This window comes from Echeneis naucrates, chromosome 18 (genome assembly GCF_900963305.1).
Source record: "Echeneis naucrates chromosome 18, fEcheNa1.1, whole genome shotgun sequence".
Taxonomy (NCBI): Eukaryota; Metazoa; Chordata; class Actinopteri; order Carangiformes; family Echeneidae; genus Echeneis; species Echeneis naucrates.
In genome coordinates, this window is record NC_042528.1 from 2,335,740 (window position 1) to 2,351,550 (window position 15,811).

Genomic DNA, 15,811 nt, shown 5'->3' on the forward strand with positions numbered 1-15,811 from the left:
TGCTATCATCTGCACCCGAAACAAACAACCAAACCATCCATCTGCGAGTCTGCCTCCTTCTCAAATCGTTTTATTATTTTGAGCTGACAAGATGATGTCTGAGAGAAGAATAGAACAGGCGAAATGCCTTTTTGTACGCCGCTTCACCTTATCTGTCGTCCATCAGTCTTTCAGCCGAGCCGTCAACCCCATGTGTCATGTTTTAACATTTGTCTGTGTCTCTCTATCTGTCTTTTCACTCCCCAGTATATTTCCCTTCCTGCCTGCCTGTCTATATATACATTTTTCAAATTCTCCCTCTCCCACCCCTCCAGATATTTAATCCAAAGGTTTAGAAATTCAAAGTTGAACTCTTGGTATTCCCTTTGCCACCTCCATCTGAGGGGAGACTCCCTTTTCTAGTCTGTCTCTTCAAAAATCAGTCATCTGACCTCATACAACCTGCATGGTTAAGTCAGGGTTCAATAAGTGAAGGGCTTTGGTGGATTTCAGCCCAGAAGTCAGCAGACAGCATAACCTCACCGTACCCTCGCCCTTCTGGCGAGAATCTTGGCTCATGTTTGATGCACTCTAATTTATTATCCGCTGTGATATCTTGTACACTACTGCCATACAAAACTATGACTTATTTATTTGTGCTGTAGCTGGCTGAAAGCATGTTTGCTGTTTTAAAGCACATGTACACAGACAAGTCAGGCTTAATAGATTTACTTAATCAGGGTCAATAATGACAAAGTCTATTAATATTTTCTGTCTGTAAGCATAAAAAAAATATATTATTGTTGCTTGTTTTAAGGCAGGATTTAATTCACTGCTGACCACACAGCGTAGAGACTTGTCTTGTTCCATGGAGGACGACAAATACATCATGTTCGTGGTTAAAACGCCACATTTTCACATTGTGCTTATGAATTAATCCCCGCAGACAAAATATGTGTTATTCACGTTGCCCTTGTCTGTGAGAGTGAACGATGAACTAATGCCAATATTATGCCTCTGGAATTATAAACCCTCAGTTGTACTAATATTTGAGATTTTGACACAGACTGTAATTAATAACAGAATATCTTTGTAAGCTGTTCAGTCTGCAGCATGTGATGTTGGGTTAAATGATAATGCTGCTAAGGTTTTTTTTGTTACTGTCAACAAATCCCAGAAGAAGGAGAGGTGCATATTTATGAGGCTAAGAAGGATAAAGTGAAAAGTGTCAGCCAGTTAATAGTTTTTGAGGAACTACAGCGGCGAAGGATTAGCTATAATCAGGATTTGGCTAAAATATTGCTGCAACATAGTTTCCTTGTTGACACAGTAAGTGCACATTATAGGCAAAAGCACATTTCCTGCTTTTAAAAACTGTGGACTGAGGACTTATTTTCCTTGGCAAGGGGAATACACCTAAAAAGTGTTACGCCCAAATGTACAATCGACGAAGAATAAAAACTGGCATCGCCTGAACTGGCGTCATGGTCATTAATTAAAAAATAAATAAATGCTATCACTCATAGTTGCACATGTCTGCAGCAGGTTGTTCAAAGAATCCCCCCACACACACACAAAAAAAAAAAAGAGAAGGAGAAATTAATCTGCAGCGTTTGTGTTGATGTCAGCGTGATATCTGCAGACAGCTGCTGGCAAGTGTTAACTTCCTGGCAGCAACAGATTGAGTGAAGCAGAATCTCGTAGTCATCATGAACTGACAGCTCAGATCAGCGCTCCTTCACTTGCATGTTTTATCTCTAAATCCGCTGTGAGTCGGCTCACAGAGTCACGACTACTGCAAAAGGTCTACGCAGGTTTTTACTGTTTACAGGACATCAAGGCGACTCACAAGGCCACCCACACATTTTACATATCAAGTTAAAATAACCTTTTTGTCCATGTTGTAATAACGTCCTATTTAGCTCAGATTTGGGGTTCTTAAGTATCAACATTAAACCATTCAAATCAAAAATGTTGCAGATTAATGAGAACCAAATGGGCAGTAAGTTATCTTTTGAACAGAATCACAGAGGAGATAACTCGGTGTGTTCTAACTTCCTGGTATCAGTCAGTTTGCTTAGTGCTTACATAACAAGTACAGAGCGTTAACCTTTAGCATGGAGGTGAGAGGGTTATTTGTGGAACGTGGGCAAGAACTCATATTCCAGTTCCTGTTAATCAGGTTGTGTTCAAAGAAAAGGTGGCAGAGGAACATATGAAAAGGAAGATGGCAAGAGAGGAGGGTGAAAACACATGAGAAGTTATTAGGTGGCTTGTTAACTTTTTTACTAAACAGGGATAAGTACTTACATAACTAGTATAGAACATTCCATTCTGCATCAGGACGCCACAGGGAAAAAAGACAAAAGACAGAAAAAGAACAGGAGACAAAGAGGCAGAGAGGAGGGAGAGAGGAAAGGCGTCAAGGTGAGAGTGAAAGATGGACAGAACAGGGTTGGAGGAGGAGGAGGAATCAGAAAAACAATCAAAAAATGGTTGCGTGGAAACAGCGAGACAGGAAGAGATAAAGAGCGTTAGAATGACAACGTAGGCAGAAAAGGGTAAAGGAAATAAAATTAGAGAAAAATCCGAAAGGGGTCACAATATGGACGTGCAGATGTCAAAGGCAGTGCGGCAAAAACAGGACAAGCAGATGACAACGCAAAAACGGGAGTTGCGATAAAGCAGAACAAGAGCGAAAGAAGGGAAGGAAGACGGAGTGGATGACGGTGCAAAACAGAAGGGAGAAATGCATGAGGTGGGCAAGTGGGACAGGAAGGAGAGATTAGACGGGATGACAGCGGGTGGGAGGGAAGAGAGAAAGAAAGGATCAACAGGAGAGAGGGAGAGAGAAGGAGAGGAAGAAGATGATAGATATTGGGGAGAGGGAGAAAGAGAGGAAGTGGGGGGTTAGTGACAGTTTGTCCTCGTCAGCCAGAAATTGCAGTCCAGAGATCAGGAGGACAATCAGGAGTTGCCAAGATCAGCATACACACGACACAACAAACATTCCCATGCACACTGACAATCTTAGATTTTCTTTTTGTTTATTTTAGTTTGGCGAGATGTCTGCAAGTTTGTTTTGGATAAATGAAGGTAGACGTGGGAAAAGAGTCGGGCCAACGTTAGCCCTTCATCTTTATCACGCCTTTTCTTCGACTGAAGACCGCAAGTTAGCATGCTAACCAGCTAAGCCTGGACTTCATGTCTTGAAGATGGAACAAAGCTCTTTTGTTTGGCAGCAGAAAAAAAAAAAGACTCCCCAAACAGCTCAAGTAATTTTTTCGCACAGTGTTTTTCCTACCAAATGCACCTGGCTGAGTTACGGTCTTGTTTCCAAACTGTCTTCACTGTTTGTCTTTCTTTTTTTTTTTTTTTGTTAGAAATGCTGCCACATTTCAGAAGGAATCTTGGCCCAGAGTATCTAACCTTATGTTTTAATAAAACAGATTTATCCAAGACTCTCAGGACTTACAGACACCTTGATGGATCCCCTTTGGGTACATTCTCAGATTTGTGGTATTGACTGGACCACACTGGTGTGTGTCTGTGTGTGTGTTTGTCTCCTCACCATGTGTGGTACAGGCATGGGCTGTGGGGCCACGGGTGCGGGGCTCCACTGTGTGGTTGACATGGTCTTATTCTGCCAGTTCTGGCCCCCCGTCAGCTTCTTCTCTCCGGTCTGGTTCCACTGCATATCTGGCCTAGAAGAGGGAAGAGCGCGCCGTCAGGGTTGTGTTTTTTCTGCACTTTCTACCTGCCGAGCCCAAGGCCTCTCCTAAACAACACCATAATCATGCCTCGGAAGCTTAATCTATTTTTACTTTGTGTGTGCATCATGAATTTTAAAGAATAATGATATTGCTGCAAAAACGTTGCTTTTAACGGTCTACAGAAGTACTTTGTCACAGACTTCAGCACATAAAAGCAATTAAACACTTTACAGACTGGAGGCAGGATTTCTGGCAGCAGTAGAGAGAGAGGAGGCATATTTACTTTGCAGCTGAAGAGAGCCCCCCCCACCACAACTTAGAAAGGTATCATCACAAGGCCAGACACTTACTTCTTGGCTGGGGTCCCTCCAAACTGCAGATCTAAGGAAGGACAGAAACACAGAGGAAATGAGAGATCATAGTCGAAGAATGAGTGACGGACATCTATTTGTTCTCATACTTTAAAATAGTTCGAAATATAGTTCGAGCTCATTAACATTCCTAATGCAAAAAATAAAAAGGGATCTGTATTACAGAATACTACTTCACACACACACGCTGAGATACTAAACCGCAGGCTGCGTGAGCACATGAATCTTGACACTCACTGCCCACGAGGTTGGCCAGAGAGGAGTCGAGGTCGTTGGCTAGCAGCTTTCCTCCAGGATGGATGGCCATTTGAGGAGGAGGAGGAGGAGGAGGTGCAGTGTGTGTGGGAACCGTAGGCTTCAACAGGTCTCCAAGAGCATCAAAACCTGATGGACAAACAAACTCGTACTTATGGAAAAACTGAAGAGCACTCCCGTATTTAATAACAAGTGGAAGAACAAGCAGAAACAAGCGTATGGGGATTAGTATATCACTCACGAACATGGACATAGAGGAAAGCAAGTTGAAGCACATTCAATTAAACACACACTGAAGGGGTATGTTGGACAAAAACATAAATTATTGCAACAACATAAAAAAAAAAAAAAAAAAAAAAAAAAATCATTAAATGCCACATTTTAGATTCAGACCACTTCTCCTGAAAAGGGATCGTTAATTCAAAGCTGGAAACTGTTTCCACATGTTAAAGTGGTGTGTGGCTGGCTGCTAATGTATCAGCATATAGGCCAAAGTTAGCAGCTCTGTCGCTGCTCTTTATTGGATTTGGGAGGTTGAAACTCTCATCTATTCTGACTGACATCATTGAAAACTTCGCCAAAAACATCAGTTAGTGCTAATCGTGAAAAGCCTTTTTCTTTTGTTACCAAACTAAAAGCCTTTCCACTAACTAATGAGCATTCCTCAGTCTGAAATGAAACTGTTATAGTTTTAAATTAAGAGGAAGTTGTTAGAAAATTTATAAAGCTGTTAAAATCTGGAAAAAAGAAAAATACAGAGAGAAAAATCATGCTTGAGGTCAAGAAAGCTGGAGAGCAGAACTGCCGGAATCTATGAACAGACATTTAATTCTGACTCTAATGAGAGCCAACTCAACTTCCCACCTAATTTTTTTTCTAACAAACTTTTCAAAACGCGTCCACTCTGGGTTCAACTGTTTTAATGAAGTGGAGCTGGACGCTTTTTGATCAGTGAATACTGCTGAGCTGTACCTCTTTAATACGAACCTAAAAAACTCGCTGCTTCTCTCGCTCTTAATTGAATTCTTCCTGACCTATTTTAAGCATTTACCTAAATGGACAGATTCCTGTTTTAAGCAGATATACTGTACTCGGACACAGGAGCCCGTTTGTTTCAACATCCAGCCTGTAATGCCTGACTCAGTAGCTTGCTGCAGTTGCTTGAGATGATTGATTTATCAGCTCGATGTTGTCATGTACATACTCCGACTCTGAACGCTGATTAGTTTTGAACATGTACGTGCGCATGTTTCTAAGAGACCGTGATTGTGTTTGTCCATGGCTGGTGGGTGCAAATGAAAGTAATTTCCTATGCTGGTGTGTGCGTCTGTGCAAGCGCCTGCGTTAACAACTTCCCATGTCAGGACTCATTCAGCTAATGGCTCAGTATTACTCTGCTGGCAGAAACCTGTAGGTGAGTGTTTCGTGAGTGTTAACATGGATACAATAAAAAAAAAAAGAGAGAGAGAATTTGAACTAAAAACATAACCTGTGTTATTTTATGTCTTCTCACTTCTTTTTCCTCTCTGTATTCAGTTAACTATTAGAAACTCAACCGCTGGAGACAGGAAGTGGATATAAAGCTCAGACAGGAGGAGCAAGGCAACAAAACAAATGTAAATGCAAGACAAGTGCCGTAAACGTTCAGGATATGGGAGGGAGGGTGAAAAAGAGGCAACTGTTGGTGGAAAAAAGAGGGAGGAATAATATTTAGTTAGGAAGCGATGTGCCGGTCTGACAGTGGTGCTGACACAAGAGATTCAGAAGACACTTTTCCTGCTAACTTAGCAGATGAGAGAGAGAAAGAGGGGAAGCTTACTTGGTCCAAAAGATGAAGAAAGTTAGAGAAAGAAAGAAAAAACGGTAATGAAGAAAGTAGGAAAGAAAGCAAAGGGGGGAGATGAGGAAAGAACTAGTTTTGCCCACTATCTTTTTAATTCTCTTGAGTCTAATTTCTCTCCCACTCTCGGCATTTCCATTATTGTTGTCACTGTGATAAAACACTTTGGCAATGTGGGTGATTTTTTTGTTTCTTAAACCACCGTGTCAGTAAAGCCCAGTGAATTAAATTGAAGCGAGGGAGCAATAGAAGAGAGGCAGAGATAAGATTTGGGAGGGGGGAACAAAAAAAGAAACTGGGTGAAACAAGCCTGCTCAGTAGATCACACACACCACAGGGCAGGGAGAAGAAGGAGGCGAGGAAAACGAATGGAAGGAGTCTGAGGCTGGAGGAGAAAGAGATGGAGGTAATGAAGCGAGCACAGAGTGATGTATTGAACCGGGACGATGGCGCTACCAGCATCAGCTCAGGTGTTTCAGCGACGGATTTGACAGCCAATCGAGTTTAAGAACAAAAGAGAGTGAAGGAAGTTAATCCGTGTCAAAGGTTCAACTCCAATACACTGGCATGAGAAATCTGTTACCACCCAAAATGTGACAGAAATTAAATAAAAAAAAAATAAAAAAAAAAGGAGTACACAACACTGCTGGCTCCATCCATCAGCTGAAGAGGCGGAAACGTTCCTGGTCGCTTGCGTTCGCATGATATTTGCCGCCTGGGTTGAGAGGCTGTGTGAGAGTGTTGTGGCATCTGATTGGTTTAATGATGAAATAGCATCACGCAAAGAAATAACCATTCATTAAGCCTTTTTACCCATTTCTACGTCTTTCACGCTTGCCACTGAGACATGGACAATTAGCAATTTATACGACTAACGTGGTTTTTAGTTGAAACAACAAATGTCTCTGTCAGTGGATTTTACAAAAGGTAAATATTAATAAATATAACTCCAGCTCTTGTAAATCAACGACTCGACTCAGGCGGCTGATATTAAACAATGTGCACGAACAGTTTAGGGAACCAAATTAGTGCTGTTCGATTTACATACCAGATATGGTATGTTTACATACCGGGATGGAAGGAGTCGGCCTTTTACACTGAGACTTTTGTGTAAAAAAAATAAACATGGCATATGCTGAAAAATAAAAGTGCTAAAAATACCTAAACCTAGCTCAGTTATGTGGTTTCCAAATTTCCCCAGGGGATTAACGGAGTATTTCTGATTCTGATTAACAAAGAACAAAGCTGTGTATGAGCCGAGGAGGGAAAAAAAAAAAAAAAAAAAAAAGATAGACTGAAATTAAATTGAAAGGAGCAGAGAAGTGAGAAAAACTTGAGCTGCTTATTAATACTAATGACGTTTTCAAATGCAGAATTCTGAAATGTGATTTGAAAACCAACTGAGAAGAGTATATACAGTACATGAAATTCCTAACAAAACAAATAAACTTGAAGACAAATAAAAATACCACCAGCAATCTTCCATTGAAGAATGAAGAAAAATTACATCCTTACATCTCAGAGGAAGAAAAAAATATATATAATTGCAGTGGCTGCCAGTAACCCTGAGAAATAAGAACCTATTATGAAGTCAGCACAAAAGAACAAGTACATTTTAGTGACACATGAATTGCAACCCTGCCCTTCAAAAAAAGAAAATTTCAACTGAGGAAAAAAAAAAAAGGAGCGACAATGCATCCAACTTTCTGCGCTGCAAAAAAACAAGCCGAGTAAGATATTAGCTTATTGAGTTGAAAAATTCAGATAAAGACAATGGACTTTGTGGAGGAGACAGAGGACGGAGAAAAAGACTTTGAATTGTAAATGTGAGGACGGCTAGATGAGAGGAGGAGGAGGAGAGCAGATGGAAAGGAGTTGCCTGAGTGATTCTTGCCTTGTGAAGTGTGATGGGGAGACAATGAGGCAGAGACGGAGCGAAAGATGAAATAAATGGAGGGAGGAAAGAGAGAGTGGGAGGAGAAAGGAGGAAGGAAAGACGGTGTGATCAACAACAAAAACACACCAGCAAAAGCAGGCAGATGGGACAGAGCAAAACGACAGACGACAAAGCGCAAACGCGCACAGACGTTGACATAACACGGCTACAAACAACAACAAATACACATACACACGTTGAAGCGTTTAAAACACACACAAACAACGCACGGCGGCGCGCACACACAGAGGGGAGTCCGAGACGCACAGTAGCCGCATACGAGGAGGGATTTTTGTGAGGCGCTGCCAGTTGCCCAGATGGCGAATCTTTGCTTGTAATGGCAACTTCAACTCACGTTTTATTAATAGAAAGAAGTTTGTCTGTCCGAAGCCTGAACCAACAAGCCTCCAACTGTTACTGAAGTAAGACTGGCGGGGTTAAACAGGATTAGACCAAAACCGAAATCAGCAGAATCTGCACTCTGGACTTAAAATATTTACCACAGGCAAATGTTCGAGGAAGAGATGCTGCAGCTGTACAAATACGACTAATAACCACGATTATCCCGATAAAGGGACTGTAACATTCAAAATTCATGATTCCTGCCCGAACAGTTTAGAAATTCCTTTAGATTTAGTCATTTTTCTGATTTTAAGTCTCAGTGATCTAACTCTGTGTGCTGATCCTGTTTTTATCAAACCACACAAATTAGTTTGAACATCGAGTGCAGCGACTTCTGGGGTGAAGCAGCAGGCTAATTAACCCTGGCAAATTGCCCCCAGTAATGTTGATTGATGGTTGAAATCTAGACAAAGACGAGACGAGACCGTGGACGCGAAATGTGGAGCAGGTTGTTTCTGACGCTACTTCTTTTGAAGTTTTAAACCGGCTCCACTTTGCTCTCCCCTCTTGATAAGAAAAAGCCTTCAGATGAATCAGGGGGTCGTTCTTATCTGCTGTTGTTGTGGACAACTCCCCATGCCTTGAAATTATATACACTGCAGGAGCATCTTGGGACCCAAAAGGGGCTGAGAGGCAACAAGATTGATTTTGTCAGGAGGTGAGAGGTTAAAAGAAAGGCAAGTGAAGAAGTGGGCCGAGAGCCAGAGTCTCAGGCCGGCAACTCTTAAGAGCCATCAGGAGAAAAAGTTTTTACCCACACGGGAAGGAAACCACAGCGAGACAGGACGGAGTCATTGGAGGAAAGGTTCCTACACACTGTCAGCTCCAATCAAGACTTTTGCTTCGATTGATAAAGGTCAAAAGCTCCAAGGATTGGGTAGCCGATAAGTATCCCGTTAAAAATCAATGAAAGAAATCAGAAAGGTGAAGATTTATTGTTTTTTGTTTTTTTTTTAAATATGGATTCATCATTTGGAAAAGAGTTGGCTGAGAAAAGAGAAATAAATAACTGAATCAGGCCAGGGATCAGTTAACTTTTAGTTCAGACAAAACAAACCCCCCCCTCAAAGAAACTGATGTGTATCACTTAAAAGGCCCTGGGAGCCAATTTTCCCTTTTCCATATGCTATTTTTTTTTTTTTTAATTTGCTTAAAGTGGTCGTGGTTCTGCTGGTGCCATTCATTTCCATGCTGGTAACATTTCAATAAGAATGACAGCACTTGGAAGGTTTTCACAACATGTTGCCAATTATGATCAGTCCAGATTCAGACAGGTGAGCTGCACTTTTACTACACACTTCCTGAACCTTAACTTTAATTTTTGTCAAGAATATCATTTAATAAGCTAAAAGTTTTCAGAAGCTTTTTTTTTTTTTTTTTTACTGCAAAAGTAATCTGAATTGCTTACTTTTTCCATGAACATGAAAAATCTGAATCTGAATTTGAAGTTAACTGATCCTGATATGAGTTTTATTGTCATTAGAGACTTTGTAAGGATTCCAAAAGCAGCCCATGTGGCAGTTCCAAATCTGAATACGCCCACCCGCCCGCCCAGCAGCAGGAACAACCACAAGTTGCAGGAGCCGGTCAAGAGGGTTAGTTAAATGCTATGCTTGCGCTGCCAGCAAAGCCTGAAGGGTTTTAGTTTTCAGTCTGGCTCCGTCTGGACAGTCAGACAGAGCGGGCTTTACCGGCTGCAGGTTGTGGGCCGTTGTTACTGGGTGTGGCATTATTTCCAAACACAGCATCGAAATCTACAGTCATGGCTGGTACGGTCTGCTGCAGAGGCTGGCTCTCCAATCCTGAGGGAGGCAGTTAAATATGACTGATTAAACCCGTGTTAGTGCTGGTGAATCTGCATGACACTAGCTTTATCTTACATATTTGTTGTATATAAATACATGTATCTCAGATTGTGATTTTTGTGGTACAGATTCTACCACCTCCTACTAATCCCATAAGATTAGAAACATGGACCTTGCAGTCTCCAGCGTGCTGCTTTTATTGTTGCTTAGTAACTTGGGAGTCTGTGCAGGCTGTCAAGAGTATCAGGCTTTCAGAGGAGTGTTAAGCCCGTGCACGAGGAAATCCACTGATGCACCTTTTGTTTTTTTTTTTTGTCTTGATCCGCATCCCTGGTGGGGATTAGGATTAGAGAACCTCAGAGAGAGGCCGTGTTTGTGAGATCCGTGAAACAAGAGTACAGGAGACAGTACACCACAATGGCTATTAATAAACATGATGTCAGCATTCCAGCTAACCTTCCAGGAAACACGGCTGGGATACAACCATTCATCAAGACCATCCATGACTGACTGGCTGCAACTAAACTTGGCAGATAGAAAACAATGTCCCAGTTAGGTTTGTGTGTCAGTGGCATCGCCCTTTTTACTGAAACTTACCCAAGTATCATCTTCCCTGACTTGTAAATCATGTGTATGTATAATTGGAAATTATAGTTTCAATTAACCTGAATGAGAGGAGTGATGCCACTCTATGATCTATCCATTAAAGGTGTAGACTACAAAAGGGCAAAGAAAGGATACAGAATCCAGCTGTAGAGTTCAGTAATAAACGGGTTAAATCAGTCTCCTGATGGGTGTGTTGTGTGTTACTGAATGAAGTGTCCTTTGTTTTAGTTATCTGAGCTTCTGTGTCAGACCCTCGGATAGTGTGAAGGGCTGATATCTAAACGAAGACGTGGATCTGACACAGAAATCTGGCCAAACTCTTTATAAATGGCTTCAGTTTAATCCTCTGCCATAAAGCCTGTAATACTCTGTGCTAACAGTACTTTTAGATGCATAATTGTGCTGCTCTTTGATTGGTGATAGCTGAGTTCAGGCTGAAATGTCAACTCAGAAATGATAGGAAAATGTAACGCGCAGCACAGTTCATCTGTAGATGTGTACGTTGCTGCTCAGCATTAATGCAGGCGCCGCATTTCACTCACTGACCAATGAGACGACAAGGAGAGGGTGCTTGAGTCTCCGGTGACATTTCCACCGACTGGTTTATTGAGCTCCTCGGCATGTGGACACATGATCGCAGGATTTATGATTACGACAACAACGGCACCCAAAACTTTAGCTGTGTGTCTGCACGAGGCACTATCTGGGGACACGCAACATTAGTTTCTGCAGAAACTAATGGGGAACAATGGTGGGTGGATGGATGGTTTTGTTGAAAAGACAAATGAACGCGCTGACAGATGGATGGCGAGACAGGTGAACGACTTGCCAGGGGGGGATATTTCTGAAAATATTTCATTTGTATGTATGTAGGTTGTGGGGCTTATTTTCATGTCTCTGAGCCTGTTGCTGCCCTCATATATGTGCAAATGTGTGCGTGCGTGTGTGTGGCGTACCTCCCCAGGCACTGTTGGCGGTGGAGATCGAAGGAGTGCTCTGCACAGCAGGGATGAAGGCCGGCTGAAGATCAAACAGGTCACTGTTCAGATTGGGCACACTGAGGAGCGAAAGAGGAGAAGAGAGAGGGAATGAAAGGGGGATAATGAGAGACAGACAGTGGGAGGAGAACAGGATCAAGTACAGGGAGATGAGAAGAAACCAAGTAAATAAGGCAGAGAGATAAAAAAAAGAGAGAGAGAGAGGGAATGGAGAGATACAGAAAGACAGATGAAGATGGAGTATTAATATTTAATCAATCGTGCATAAATAGCTAAAGCCACCACTAAAAATGTTCATTTGTCACAGATAAAGATTAATCCTCTGTCTCTCTGAAGGGCTGTAAAAATTTCAGCGGAGCAATAAAACAGTTAGGAGCAGTAAATTCCGAGTGCGCTACAGCGTGTGCATGTTCAGTATTAAATCTGTTCTGATTATCAAAAATGAATAGCCTAACTGTGACTCTGTTACATCTGCAGTCAGTCAGGGAGGTGACAGGGGGGGTTTGGGTGCTGCACAGATCAGCCTGGAGCGTCTTTAAGTGCTACTCACTCCACAAATATTTACAATGAAGATGATTTTACATGGCAACAGTTCACTTCCAAAGAATTTATCATTCCACCGCAGACAGAGAGCTCATAGCAATCAAAGAGATGTTCAATATTTCAAAAATGGCTGAAAAGGATGAGGCGGATGTTCTTCTTCCACCTTTGTGTCCACAAATCCCCCCAAAAGGCCCAAAACAGCAAACATTTGCTTCCTGATTTCCCTTCCTCATCCTTGTCTCTGAACCCTGAGGCGGTTTGCTCCTGCTGAAGACGTAAATCAGTCACTAATGTACATGTTCATTATCTAATAGATAGATAATGTCACACACCCTGGGAGTTTTCAGCAAACACTAACCAGGCAACAGGAAACAATGTGTTTGCAGGGCACTATTTTCAGCAGCAGCTTGACACACCTTTAATGCTCTAATGAGTATTTATTGCAGCAGGATGGTGCAGGATACACACACACAAACGTGCACTGTTGTTGTTAGTCAGATCAGGTCTCTGTTGTTTTTGGACTTGTCCATTTAGTTTCTTACATTCATTTCAAAAGTGCTGTTACTTCAATTAATGAACATCTTGATGTATGCAGAGTGAATCAAAACTGGTGTGTTCTGAGTGTGTGTGTGTTTGTGAGCACCTGTTGGCAGACAGCGTGGAGCTGAACAACTCTGGGGTTGGTGTGATGTGGTTGTTGTTGGCGAGTCCTATCGACTGGCTGCTGGGGGAGGCCGAGGGCGGAGTCTGCATGCTGATCTCCTTCAGGCGCTGGTCCTGAAGAGAAAAAACAAACGCACAATGTGGTCAGGAAGACAATGGTTAAACAGTAATTTCCCACTGGGAGTGAATAAGAGTTTTGTTTCTAGTAAACCCAAAACCTGGAAAAAAATATTTTCTCTCACGGACATACGCAGGTACACACAGAGATGCGTGAAATATCACATGTTGCCTGCGTTTCTTTAGCCCATTACACAGCTGGTGTCCTGTGAGTTCCTGTGAAGCATTTAATCTCAAAAAAACATAAAGCAGAAGTTTAAACTGAGGTGTTTTGATGATATTCGTTTGGTTTTAGATTTAAGCCTTGAAAGAGGCCTTCCAAAATCGGCCTATTACTGCCAAGGTTGTGCGGTAGCTTTAGATTCAGCATACGCGATATAACGACAAACTATTAGTTTCAAGTCCTTTAAAACCAACCCATTATATTCCTCCTCTGTGACAAACCCCCCCCCACAGCACCAGGTTATCGTTGGCGTGCTAAAAGACTCCAGCCCCGCTCCTGTTAAGGCTCAGGTGCAGATGAGATGGAGTCTGACGTTCTCTCTGGTGACAGATGCACCGACATCAGCAAAGTCCAGACAAAAAGAAACAAAACACTAAACAGCTAAAGTGAAGTCAAAAACAGAAAAGGGAAAGGTTTGAAGTTTTGCTTTTGTTTGCAGTTGACTCATCGATGTGACGGTGGCTGAATACTGCGGACGTCTGCACCTCAACGCAAAAACAGACTTCACAATCTCAGGTCTCTGAAGACTGTTCTCAGGTCAGAAACACGACCTGCTAATCCTGTTAAACCACCAGAGGTTGTTTTTCTTGCTGATCTGAGATCAACAGTCTTGCACTTTGAAGGTGTTTCTGCGCATTTTGCCTCCTCCAGACGTGGATTTCTTGCATGAATTCAAAGGTTTCGCTTCATAGGAAAGCTTGATGCGTGCTGGTAACAGCAGGGAAATATGACTCTGTGGTTTATTCTGATTATGTATGACAACAAGCTTTAATGCAGGATGAAATAACAGTGGCTTTAAAGTTATATGCAGCTAAAACATTCCACACCACATCTCCATGCAGTTTATATAACATATTCAGCCTGCTAACTTTGTTTCTGACTTATCCCATAAGTGACTACATTAAATTTTATGGATTGATATTTCATTCTTTCTGTTTGAGTGGTTTTGGATTCTATATGTCTCATACTGTTTACACTCCATCTGTCTATATGTCCCATTGGATCTTATTACTTTTGCTTTCTTGAATGACCTAATTCCACCACAGGGGTCAATACATTGGTGCCGTCTCCTGTGAGAGCATGCAGTGGGGAAAACAACAACGTGTACCATTTGATGGGCAGGAAAGGCAATTCACAGTACAACCTGAGGTGTAGCATTAGACATTGCTGCTATCTGTTTTAGATGCATGTGGCCATCCAGGTGTGAGCCCAGAAATCTGACTTAAAGGTATGGAAATGAGCTGATTCCCCTTCCTATAAAGGAATTTGGAAAAGATTAATAAACAGGATCTCCTGCCATAGTAGCCTCAGTGCAGTCTTCATTTAAATTCTGATAGTGCATCGAGGAACAAATGAAACTGCTGTTATTGTTTGGGCTAAGACCCCAGCTGGACAGAAGCTTTTTTTTTTTTAAATATACATATCTCAGTGTGTGTGCATGCATCAAGTCCATATGGAGCTCAGCGTGGCCAGACAGCTGGACTTGAGTATTTTGGATGACCCCTTCTCACCCCCACTTTCCGGCTCTCTCTGCCTTTCTTCCTCCATTGTGTTCTCCCTCACATTGTAACTTCCCTGTCTCTTTTCTAACCAAACCCAAAAAGGATAAATCTGGACCTTGGTGGTAACAGGGCAACCAAGGGCACGGCTAAAATCCAATATCAGCGCTGCACACACGGAAACAAAATACATCGAGACACACTGGCAGCACACACAGCACTTAATCCGTCAGTATATACACATGCTCCGTATACACAAACACAGATCAACAACGCTCTCAGAGATACTGGCAACACCACTAAACACTGCATCTTCTCTGCCAGGATGTAAGCATCCTTAACATACACGTACACACACACACAGAGCCGTTGTGTGTCTATTTTGCAGCTTCACTGCTCGTACTCAATTACAGTTTGCTGTAAGGCAGGACTCCCAAGGCCAGGGCAAGAAATGTCAACACATTTTGCAATTGACTTTTCTATTGCCGGGCTCGCCACTGAGAATCTTGGCCTTTATCCTCAACTGGAGTTCAGAGTTCCACAAACAGCAAAGTTGCTGGGCGATCTATCAGCTGCAACAAAGTCGAGCCTGATTCCTGCAGACCAGCAGGGTGGAGGTGTAAAAATATATGCATATATATCTTTGTGATTAACTACTGAGCCATTTCTCAGGGCTCAAGTGTTGTGGGGTTTCTGCAGTTTTTCAATTTATTCCAGACCAGTTACAGCGGCGTCTCAAATCTGGGGCAATGACTGCAGTTGCACTTGTCATTTTGTCATTTCTTCAGTTCAGAAGATCAAATTCCTGTCTGCATTTGCTCAGACCTCAAAGTTTTGCTCCCGTTTCTATCTCAGAAAAAT

At 42.1% G+C, this 15,811-nt stretch overlaps 1 protein-coding gene across 1 annotated transcript in view; it reads right to left on the reverse strand.

Moving 5' to 3' along the window:
* Positions 1-15,811, reverse strand: part of LOC115058466 (phosphatidylinositol-binding clathrin assembly protein) — a 69,673-nt gene that overhangs the window by 8,801 nt on the left and 45,061 nt on the right. The window contains exons 11-16 of the mRNA XM_029525799.1: positions 13,092-13,225; positions 11,864-11,964; positions 10,188-10,298; positions 4,301-4,447; positions 4,043-4,073; positions 3,551-3,683 (exon numbers count right to left, since the gene is read on the reverse strand). Coding sequence (XP_029381659.1) covers positions 3,551-3,683; positions 4,043-4,073; positions 4,301-4,447; positions 10,188-10,298; positions 11,864-11,964; positions 13,092-13,225 — 657 coding nt within the window. The remainder of the gene's footprint in view (positions 1-3,550; positions 3,684-4,042; positions 4,074-4,300; positions 4,448-10,187; positions 10,299-11,863; positions 11,965-13,091; positions 13,226-15,811) is intronic.